The following is a 12,317-nucleotide window of genomic DNA, read 5'->3' on the forward strand; positions in this document are numbered from 1 at the left end:
ATCAAATACACAAAGTTACAGGAAACTCATCAACAACGTATTCACCAGCATCAAATTCAGAGAAGAGGGGAACAACAATCAACTTCAATTCCGAGACCAAAAGAGAAAATGCTGGAAAATTTCGACTCTAACTAACTCTTTGTCAAAGATGAGCTTTGATAAAGGGTCAGTTAGACTCGAAACGTCAGCTCTTTTCTCTCCTTATAGATGCTGCCAGACCTGCTGAGATTTTCCAGCATTTTCTCTTCAATTCCTCGACACTGTGGTGGAACGAGTAACCGATGGTGAATTCCTAATCAAAGCATATAGGATGGCAACTCACACGAACCAAATCCTTAATTACTACAGCAATCACCCCAACGGCCACAAACAGAGCTGTGTCAAGACAATACTTAAAATGCGCTGCAACACATAATTATGCAAAAATGAGGAAGAATACCTACTTCTCAAACAATGTATACCCCAACAGCTTCGTCTGCATTTGGACAGACAACTACAAGAGGACACAGTCTACTCTAATACAACAGTCACCCTACCCTATATTAAGAACACATCCAAAATGACAACCAGACTCCTACAATCACTCAGAATCATGGTAGCACACTAAACCACAGCCACACTATGCCTACTACTCACAAGGACAAAAGGCTTCATACCTACAACATGCAGGACCAACATAATACACAAAATCCCACGTAAGGACTGTCATTAACACCACTTCGGACAGACAAGAAGAAAACTAGCAATCCAGATACATGAACACCAACCAGCAGCAAAACGGCACAACCCCAATGCTCCCTCATCTCAATACATGCAGACAAGGAGGGCCATCAATTTGACTGGGACCATCCTAGGACAAGCTAACCGGAGGCATGCACAAGAGGACTGGTTTTCAACGCAGAATGCCATCAATAAGCATGTAGAAATAGACTCCATGTACAAACGCTGCAGTGAATAACTGGAAATGACACCACCCACCTAACAGACCGGATCATATAAATATCCAGCAGAGTAGATCAACAATGCAAGTCGCACTGATGATGTTATCTAACATGGTGACAATGTTTATATGACAACCCATCAGCTCAGTGAGCAAAACAACAACCACATCCACAACCTGCAAAGCTACAAATCTTCACAAAGACCTTACTAGATTGATACCTGAAATTAGTGTTTCAGTCTTGAGGAAATATTAAATAGGCTGAACTTATTTTCAATAGATCATAAAAGGGCAAGGGATCATTTGCTTGAAGTTTAAAAGATTCTGAATGTTCACAGTGAACATAATGGTCAAGGTTTTGATGAAGTGGACTTTTAAAGGGTGTTAACTCTTGTTAGTGACTCCAGAAATAGGGGACACTTTTTAGAAACTCGAAAAGGAGAAAGCTTCTTTCCCCTCAAAGTGTTGGGCAACTTTGGATTTCGCTACCTGAGAAGGTGGAGGAGGTATGGTCATTGAAAATCTTTAAGAAAGTTATTGTTAATCTTTTTGTTAAGATAGGAAATCAAAAGTTATAGAATACCTAAGAATGTGAAACTTGAAAGTTGAAAATAGATCAGCCATGATCTTATCGAATGACAGAAGGGCCAAATGGCCAACTTTTGCCCAAGTTTGCATTTTTGTATATTTCCATCAAACCACCTCTCACTGTTCTAAATGGCAATGGAAATAAGCCAAGTGTATCTAACTTTTCCTTGTGAGACAAAGCTGTCTATTGCTAGTCTAAATCTTCTTTGAACTACTTCCAAACCATTTACATCCTTCCTGATAAATCTTGACCAATACTGTGCAAGTAATCTAGATGCATCTCTCTCACGTCCTGTACGCACGAAGCATATTCTCCCTACTTTTCTATTAAATACCGCTGATAATAAATGATAATATTCTATTAGCTTTCCTAATTAATCCCTGGCATCTGCATGCTAAACTTACTTGATTCATGCATTAGGACATCCAGAGCCATCTCAGAGCATACATATACCGATCATTTACATAACATACGAGTCGCAAAAGATTAGTATGCAGGTACAGCATGCAATCAAGAAGATGCTATATAGATTAGATTACTTAGTGTGGAAACAGGCCCTTCGGCCCAACAAGTCCACACCGACCCGCCGAAGCGCAACTCACCCATACCCCTACATTTACCCCTTACCTAACACTAACACAATTCACCTGACCCGCACATCTTTGGACTGTGGGAGGAAACCGAAGCACCCGGAGGAAACCCACGCAGACACGGGGAGAACGTGCAAACTCCACACAGTCAGTCGCCTGAGTCGGGAATCGAACCCGGGTCTCAGGCGCTGTGAGGCAGGAGTGCTAACCACTGTGCCACCGTGCCGCCCAATTATATCAATTATATAGGGCACTGGTGAAACCAGAGCTTAATACACATTATTTAAGTATGATCATTCTATGGGTTTAAGAAGTGTATTTTGTCTTTGGTTTTTTAAGAGAAGTTTTGAGCTATCGACGATGAGCTGTATCTTCCAAACCAATAAAGTGATCACCATATGAAACTTTGGGATTTTAAAAAAACATTGTAACAATAGAAGCAGCATGAACGGGTAGTCAGGCTCCCACAGGGTTTCAGTTTAGCTTTCAGCAATTGTTGGGGCTTTGAAGCTGGTTGTGGAAGCTTAAACATTTCCCTCTCTAGGAACTAAAGATAAGAAAGCATGTCTCTTAAGCTAAATGATTCAAGTAGCTATATGGGAGGTTAATTGCTGAACGTTTAAGTTTTATGATAAACTGAAATAGACGACAAAGGCCACAAGCAGGTTGAGTTCAGAAGAGAATTCGTACCAGCAGAGGACCCGTCATCTGGCTGTCAAATGCTAGTTTGCAGAAGTCTCCAGAGTTGGAAAGTAATCTCCAGGCCAGCAGAGCTGGACAGAGGTCTGAAGCAATTTCAACACAGTGCTAGAAAAGGTTAGTCAGTTCATTTACATTTGTGTGTTCCAGGAGAGACAGATAGAACTGCATCTGTGAATGTGCAGCAAGTCAGTTGAGTAAGGAATCCTAAAGTGAAGAGACTTCTCTGGGGTTGAATATCTCTGTAGATATTGTTAGGGAAATGCATTAAATCTTTCGTTTAGCTGTTTACGTTAAAATCTTTTGAAAATGTCACTTATATAAAGCTTTTTTTTCCCAAAAATAAACATAGAATGCATTCAACAGAAAGAACCTAAGTGACTGACCACAATTTATGATCTGTTGAAGCAGGTTTCACTTGCTGATCAGATATGTTCAGAAGTACCATCATGGAGAGGAACTCTGTCACTGGTTGTTTCATTTACTGATTACTCTGTCAGAGCTGAGGAAATCAAGGTGAATGGGTACTGAACTGAATTACTGGAGTGCCTAGTGCTTGTGGAACCATATTAAGCTAATACTTAAGAAGAAAATCCTTCCATTCCTTGGTGTGGAAATGCCAATTTGGACTGGAGGGTCAAAGTCAGAAGTCACACAACAGCAGGACACCTGATGAAGGAACAGTGGTCTGAAAGCTGAGAGTTCAAACAAACCTGCTGGGACTATAACCTGGTGTCATGTGACTTCTGACTTTGTCTATTCCTCGAGTCATTGAACAAAACAAAAATGCAGACTTGTAAATGCGTTCCAAATGTATACTAAACACATCACCTTACCTGTCCTCTTACTAAATGCCACAGGGCCAATGTAGATGCCAGATGTTGGGCTTGCATGGCATCCTCTGAGAGAATTGTGGGACATACTTCCAATATTCCATCCTTCTGTCTGTTTACTCTTACACTAAACAAAACAAAAATAATATTTAGTGGCAGATTTATGCCAGTACATAATTGTGAAAGACATCTGTTAACATAACTGTTAGCTGAGCAGTTATGCTATTTTGAAATTTCTTCCCTAATCCTATACTTGGGAAAGGATACCACAGAAGTGAGCTAATTTGTCTACTTACTTTTTTCTCTACATGACACCACAGCTCCCCATATAGCGTTACTAATTCAATAATAAACATTGCTAAAAGGAGAAAGAAGCTGAAGCTTTTCATTTTGCACTCATCAGAACTGTGATGCAAAAACTAACTTGAAGAAAGGACTACACTATGGCAGAAAGATGCTCATTGGTGGGGACAAATTGGCATACAAATGCAGCAACTGCTTATCAGAATTCTCAGACCAGGATGCTGCCAATAGGGATGCAGCAGGGATTAGTTATCTCCACCAATCTGTTTTTGAAAAAGCTACAATGCATGTACAAATTCCTTTTGCATGCATAATACAAGGTCCTGCATATTTATATATTTAAGAATATGAAATCCACTGTATTGTGCACCAAAATTATAAAATTACACATATAACCTTATGAAATAAGAGCAGTAGATGATTCAGTCCTTAGAGCCGGTTTGGTCATTCAATACCACTGCTAAATCTTGATTCCACAGCCTCACAAGAATCTATCCATTTCTGCCATCGTAGTATCCAACGACCTTACCTCCACTCTTTTTTAATTTATAAGCGTCACGTTCGCTTACTGATTATGTTCTGTCCTGCACACTAACTTTTTGTACATCAGAATACCTAATTCTTCCTGCCCCTCAGAATTCTGTAATTATTCTCCATTTAAACAATTCTCTAGATTTTTATTCTTCTTGCTAACACCTTGACATTCTCCCATGTGTTTACCCCTGACCCTATGAGTTTTGATTTAGCACATTATCAAATGCTGTCTGTGAACCAAGTACACCATGTTCACAGGCTTAATTTTTTCTATAGAGCATATTGCTCCTTCAAAGAACTCCAATCAAATGGTTAAACATGCTTTCCCTTTGAGGAAACCATGCTGACCCTTCCAGATTATCTTCAGTTTGTTTACCTGCACAATTATAATGTCTGTAACTACTGATTCCAACACCTCCCCACAACAATGTCAACATAACTACCTATAGTTTCCTGTTTTGTGCTTCCATCTATTCTTGGATGGAAGGGGATTATATTTGTTACTTTCCAATAGAATTATTCATGAATCACAGGAGTTTTGGAAAACTAACGCAGATCTAACCTCTCAGGATGAAATTCAAGGGGCTTGCAGACAGGAGAGCCTGTAGCTCCAGAAATCTGCCTAATATCACTTACCCATTAATTGGAATACTCACTAAGTTCTCATCTCCCTTCCACCTGTGGAAATCAGAGGCAAAATATTTATTTGCATGACCTGCCATTTTCTTCTACTATAACTAGAGAACCAACACATATTTCACTTGCTCTTTTCTTTTTAAAAAGAGTCATAGAGATGTACAGCATGGAAACAGACCCTTCAGTCCAACCCATCCACGCCGACCAGATATCCCAACCCAATATCGTCCCATCTGCCAGCACCCGGCCCATATCTCTCCAAACCCTTCCTATTCATATACCCATCCAAATGCCTCTTAAATGTTGCAATTGTACCAGCCTCCACCACATCCTCTGGCAGCTCATTCCATACACGTACCACCCTCTGTGTGAAAAAGTTGCTCCTTAGATCTCTTTTATATCTTTCCCCTTTCACCCTAAACCTATGCCCTCTAGGTTTGGACTCCCCCCACACCAGGGAAAAGACTTCATCTATTTATCCTATCCATGCCCCTCATAATTTTGTAAACCTCTATAAGGTCACCCCTCAGCCTCTGACACTCCAGGGAAAACAGCCCCGGCCTTTTCAGCCTCTCCCCAAAGCTCAAATCCTCCAACCCTGACAACATCCTTGTAAATCTTTTCTGAACCCTTTCAAGTTTCACAACATCTTTCCGATAGGAGGGAGACCAGAATTGTACGCAATATTCCAACAGTGGCCTAACCAATGTCATGTACAGCCGCAACATGACCTCCCAACTCCTGTACTCAATACTCTGACCAATAAAGGAAAGCATACCAAACACCTTCTTCACTATCCTATCTACCTGCGACTCCGCCTTCAAGGAGCTATGAACCTGCACTCCAAGGTCTCTGTGTACAGCAACATTCCCTAGTACCTTACCATTAAGTGTATAATTCCTGCTAAGATTTGCTTTCCCAAAATGCAGCACCTCGCATTTATCTGAATTAAACTCCATCTGCTGCTTCTCAGCCCATTGGCCCATCTGGTCTAGATCCTGTTGTAATCTGAAGTAACCCTCTCCGCTGTCCACTACACCTCCAATGTTGGTGTCATCTGCAAACTTACTAACTGTACCTCTTAAGCTCGCATCAAATCATTTATGTAAATGACAAAAAGTAGAGGACCCAGCACCAATCCTTGTGGCACTCCACTGGTCACAGGCCTCCAGTCTGAAAAATAACCCTCCACCACCACCCTCTTGTAAATACCTGAAGAAACTCTTGCCAACTATGTTTACATTCCAAGAAAACTTCCTCTCATTCTAGTTGATTTTTCTCAATTAATCTTTTAGTCATCTTCTGTTGTTTGTTATATTCTGAATAATCATCTGATCTGCCACTCACCTTTGGACAGATATATGCATTTTAAGTTGGATGTTGGGTCCTCTCTTTAGAATTTGTTTTGTGATAAAAGTACACTTATTTTATGTATTCTGAAATATCCCCTTACAGATCTATCCTCATCCCAGTTTGCCAGTTCACTTCAGTTGCTTCAACCTTCCAATACACTTAATTCAGCTCCCCATACAACATTATTAATTCAATAATGAACATTGCTTAAAGGAAAATGAAGCTGATGCTGTTCATCTTGCATTCATCAGAATTGTGTTACAAAAACTGAGTTTGAAGAAAGAACTACACTATGAGAGTCAGGGGTGCTCATTGGTCAGGACGTCGTGGCATACAGATACAACAGGAGCTAACTGCTCATCAGAATTCTCAGACAAAAGGTGAAAGAGAAAATTCTGGAAAGTCTCAGCAGGTTTGACAGCATCTGTCAGGAGAGAAAAGAGCTGACGTTTCGAGTCTAACTGACCCTTTGTCAAAGCTTTGACAAAGGGTCAGTTAGACTCGAAATGTCAGCTCTTTTCTCTCCTTACAGATGTTACCTGACCTGCTGAGATTTTCCAGCATTTTCTCTTTTGGTTTCAGATTCCAGCATCCACAGTCATTTGCTTTTATCTCAGTCAAAGGTGCTGGCAATCAAGATGCAGCAGGTTATTTAAGTTCAAAATACAAACCTAAACCCTTATTTTACCCTTTCAAACTAGATGTAAACTATAAATATTGCGGTTGTTTCTACCTTGGGGTTTTGTAAATGATATCATTAATTAATCTTGTCTCAATGCACAATACCACATCTAAAATAATCGTTTTCTGGTCAGTTTCAGAAAGTTTCTTAGAGCATCACAATCTTAAAAGCTTTCTCTGAACTCATCCAAGTTTGTACTGCCAATCTGATTTTCCCAGTTTATATGTAGATTCAAGTCATCTATTATTGCTGTCCCCACTGCTCCTTTTGTCATCACAAAAAATTGATTATACCACCAAATTTCCCAATTTTACCTGTCAGGTTGCAAAAATATCTGCACCAGGTTTTCAATTAAGTAACTTTTATTGTAATCGAACTGTTTTTAACCAAAAGCGAAAGTCTATCAATGACTAATTCATAACACTATAAATTAAACTCTATCATTTAAAATTACCATACACATACAGGGTAAAGACATACACAGAGAAGCAAGACAAGACAAGAGCATTCTGATTGGGAAATGAAAAGAAAAGCCATAAGCAAAGCTCTGGTTCAAGTTCGGATCAGAGACAATAAGTTATTTTCTGTGGATTCTTTCTGCTTCCTTTCAGTTCTTTGCTTAATAGATTAGGTAATTGGCACATCGATAAGGACTTTGATTCACTGACTCTGAAGGTGGTTTCCCTTGTTTTAAAATCATAAAGGAAATTTACAAAAGAACAGTTTACAAGGAAATGGCGAGAACTACCACCAGGCAATTTTCTGTTACTTCTCAGCATAGGAGGGTGTAAAGAGAGAGAGGGAGGGGTAGATGTTTTCTCATCACTGGCTGAATGTTTTTGCTATGTTATCCAATGTCAAGACTAATAACAGTTACCTAAGAATCAATAATTATTTGAGCACTCCTGATCTCCAATACTGGTCCCAAGTGAAAAGCAACTCAAAAGATTGCCTCTGGACAAAACTGCTCTGAATGCATTCATTCAATGTCTGCGGGAATGTGTCTAGCTTGATCAAGGCAACATGATAGATACAGTTCACAATGAGTTCCAATCATTATTTTAAATACTGCAATATCGTCTTTCATTTTCCTTTCTCTGTATTCTCTCATTTGCCAAAGCTAATCCAACTAACCTACACATCCCTGGTCACGATAAGCAATTTCACATGGCAAATCCAGCTTGACTGCACATGTTTGGACTGTGTGAGGAAATTGGAGCACCCAAAAAAAAACCTATGCAGACATGGAGAGCATGTACAAACTCAACAAAGACTATCGCCTGAGGGTGGAATTGAACCCAAATCCCCAGTGCTGAGAGGCAGGAATGCGAAGGACTGAGCCACCATGCTGCCCCAAAAAAAAGAAGAAAAAGAAGGAACTAATAAGGATGCAAATGGCTTTTATACCTGATAATTTAACAGAATCCTATAATTTTGTTTTAAACAATGAACCACATGAGCTTAAAATCAACAGAAAATGCTAGGCTGAGAGAAATAGAAGTTTCCGTTAAATATTAATTATTCCCAAGGATAAAACACTAACATGTTTATGAGTTGTGACAAAAGGTACAACAAAACTTACAAACCTACACTTCCAGAATCTACCCACAGGGATTTTGCGATAATTAGGAGCTGGACTAGTGGGGAGGTTTTTCCGGCACCAATCAATCAGAAATTGTTTAGGAGATTTCCCTGTCCAACTTCGTGAAGTGTAGTCAAAGTTCCGTACATCCTTTGGTTCATTTCTTGCTATAATGGTAATAAAGTTCAAATACAAGAATCAACAGTTATTCTATAAACTGAGTTATAAATATATTATTCAATCAAGTGTTCATTATACAGTTACTTACGTTTATCTTTTAATTTTGGTGTTGATTCTTCCAGCAAGGTTAGGTTAAGGGCATCTTCATGCTTATCATCAGGAAGTTCAGGCAAACTTTTGCCATTCTTCTTTATATCTACCATCTTGATTGAACGATCAAAAGCAGGATGCTTCTCCAACTGTTTAATCTCTACATCAAAAGTAAAAATAGATATCATCATCCACATTTCACAAGGTACAAAGTTTAAGGACACTTTCATAAGTTTTTTTTCATTTTTATGATCATTCAAGACAATTGGAAAACTGGCAAATTCCAGCCATTGAGTAACTGTTCGAATTCAGTCTCATAAAATACAATGAAATTCAACATAAACAATTCACCAAACAAGGTTCAACCTGGTTTAAGATTATTGAATTTTTTTAATGTTATACTTCATCATAATGACTTAAGTTCACAACATAATTCAATAATTTACTTTCAAGTCAACCTTCTTCCTAGATTTGTCTCCTCTCCTCTCATAACTCAACCTTTCTCCATGTTCTATCAATATAGTTGCTCTTTTCTGTTCTATAAACTTAAAATAATACTTTGAGGGAGCTGATTACTGTCAAGGGGTGAGCTATCAGTGTCAAGAAATCTCCATGTGTAAATAAAGAGTAACTTGGTGATGGGATACCAGCCTCTGTGGAATTATTTCAGACATCTAGTGAAAGCTTGCATTTCCAGTATAACCATGTCAAATTAGTCCCAGTCTTCAATACAAGGGCCAGAAAAGTACTTTTTGCTGAGTACAGGCCTCATTCTCACTGTCTCAGGTAAAGATATGGAAATCAACTTTTTAATTACTTTTCTTAAAAAAACTCAACACTACAATAATTGATCAAAGAAAGGAACTATGTCCTTACCCTGTTGTAGTATCTTTATTCTTTCACTTGCTTCTCTGTGAGCATGTTTGTTATTATTATGTTTAAAGGACAAAGCCCGTTCTTTAACATCAACTAGTTTTGCTGTCAGCTCCAAGTAAAGTTCATTCTGTTCAATTAAAAAAAATACAAAATCTCCTTGAATTTCCAACAGAATACCTTTGCGCGTGATATGCTGAGCTAAACATATGGAGTTACAGCAAGTTCAAAAATGATGATAGAAAAACAAAATAGCAACACATCCAACTTTTCTAAGTGACCAAAGAAAGATATTTCTGAAATTTCTCTCCTTCCGACAGAGAGATGAAATCACAAGAAAATTGATTCAATGAATTATCAGTTATCAAACTTCAGACAGCATTCAATTAAAAATCTGTTAGAAATGCTCCTTTGCTAGGAAGGCACAGAATAGCTTGCTTGCTTCAAATAATTTTGATATTTTGCAGAGTGAAATAGCTTAGTGACGTTGGCATAATTCATTCAACAGTGTTATTGATGGAGGTACCGACGGGCATTTGCTATAGATGGAATTGTAATACATCATCAGGCCTCCAATGCTTTCAGGGAGAAGGACATTGCAAAGGAAGGAAAAGCACAAGCAATGCCACTTTCCATCATCTGAAGATAAATACACGTTATATTTACCGGATCAAAACGTTCTTCCTTTTCACAAGTTTTCTCAGGTAATTCATTATTTGGATCATCACTGTCATCATCTCCGCTACCACTTGCTTTTTCAGCATATTGTAAAATCCATTCCTTCATGCTAACTTGCGTGCTTCCACTTTCAGCAGCCTATCAGCAAGAAACATTGTAATTCATATTCTTCAGACATCAATTTAATGTCTCATGTCAACCTTAGTCTTCCACAAAAATATTTACAAATCAGTAATCTAGTATTCCATCACCACTCTAATCTGGACTCTAATCTCCAGCATCTACAGTACTCATTTCTACCTAGTAATCCAGAGTCCTAGCTGTTGTTAGTGTGACAAGAGTTTGAATTTCACAATGACAAATGCTGAAATTTCAAATTCAATTAAATTTAAGAGTGAAAATCTAGTCTTCTGGTGAGCATGTAATCACTCTTGACTGTTCTGAAGGAGCATCTGGTTCCATGATGTCCTTATAGTGCTACTAATCCGCTATACTTGTCTAATTCCAGACATGCATACATCTAAATCCAGATCAACAGCAATGTGGTTGATTTTTAACTGCCTTCTTAAATGGTAGGCAATATACAGTTTTCATAAAGCCTCCCTAAAGTTGAAAGAAAGGAATGAAACAAGGCATTTTATCCAGCATTGATAGAGGCACCAGAAAAACAAAATGTCAAATGAACCCTCTTAACCTTGCGAAGTCTTCTTACGAACATCAGAGGCTGCTGGCAAAATTGCAAAGGCATTCTCACAGACTAGTCAAGCAACAGGCTGACAATCATGCTCATGGAATCATACCCTAATATTAATTACACTGACCCAGACACCATCACTGCCATCCTTGGCTAGATCCAGTGCAACCAGAGATGGCGATACAGTGGTATACAATATAAAGGGAGCCTTGTTCAAGGCTCAATGTTGATTCTGGACCCAAAATGTCTCATGACATCAGAGCAAACACAAGAAACAAAACTGTCAAATTCATCTGTCATGATGATATTGGTAAGAGAGATCACTGCACAGTTACTGTGGAAAAAAGGTCCCATTACACACTGAGCACACCCTGCACATGCACGACTGGCATGTTAAATGGGACAGACTTTGAAGAATGTACCATCTCAAATCTGGGCATCCATGAGATACATTGGGCAATCAGCAGCAGCAGCAAAATTATCTTCAAATACAATGTGAAACCTCACGGTTTGCATATTCCCTTTTCTATTATTAGTAAGAAACCAGGACAGGCAGGAATGAAAGACTGGTTCGTATGGAATGGAATAAATATGATATCAAGAACTTATCTTGAATTGGATACGGTCTAAGCAAGAAATATAAGAGGGAAAGACAATACTGATAGGGATCAACCCCTGAACAGTAGTCTTCTAGTTGGACAGAGAAAAACTGAGGAGACAATAAGGGCATACAGAGTGAATACATTAATCATTGACAACTTTAATCTTCATTTAGATTGGGGAAATCAAATTGGGAGGAGGCCAAAAAGAAGAATTCCTAAAATGAATTGAGATTCCAAGAAGAAGAATGCTACGCATTCAACTAGGGATCAGGCTGTTTTGGATCTGATGATATGTAATGAAGCATGTATATTAAATTAGGTCAAAGTAAAAGATGCCCTTGGAAACAGTGACCATAACATGGCAGAATTTAGTGTTCAGTTTCAGAGGGAGAAACTTAGGTCAGAAACAACTGTGCTAAGCTCAAATAAGGGTAATTACAAAGGAATGAGGGCAGAGGT

At 38.7% G+C, this 12,317-nt stretch overlaps 1 protein-coding gene across 1 annotated transcript in view; it reads right to left on the bottom strand.

Annotated features, from left to right (window-relative positions):
• dhx29 (DEAH (Asp-Glu-Ala-His) box polypeptide 29) overlaps positions 1–12,317 on the bottom strand; it is a 125,110-nt gene that overhangs the window by 79,903 nt on the left and 32,890 nt on the right. The window contains exons 6-10 of the mRNA XM_060822932.1: positions 10,551–10,700; positions 9,888–10,014; positions 9,010–9,171; positions 8,746–8,908; positions 3,655–3,778 (exon numbers count right to left, since the gene is read on the bottom strand). Of these exons, the coding sequence (XP_060678915.1) occupies positions 3,655–3,778; positions 8,746–8,908; positions 9,010–9,171; positions 9,888–10,014; positions 10,551–10,700 (726 nt within the window). The remainder of the gene's footprint in view (positions 1–3,654; positions 3,779–8,745; positions 8,909–9,009; positions 9,172–9,887; positions 10,015–10,550; positions 10,701–12,317) is intronic.

This window comes from Hemiscyllium ocellatum, chromosome 1, assembly GCF_020745735.1.
Source record: "Hemiscyllium ocellatum isolate sHemOce1 chromosome 1, sHemOce1.pat.X.cur, whole genome shotgun sequence".
Lineage (NCBI taxonomy): Eukaryota > Metazoa > Chordata > Chondrichthyes > Orectolobiformes > Hemiscylliidae > Hemiscyllium > Hemiscyllium ocellatum.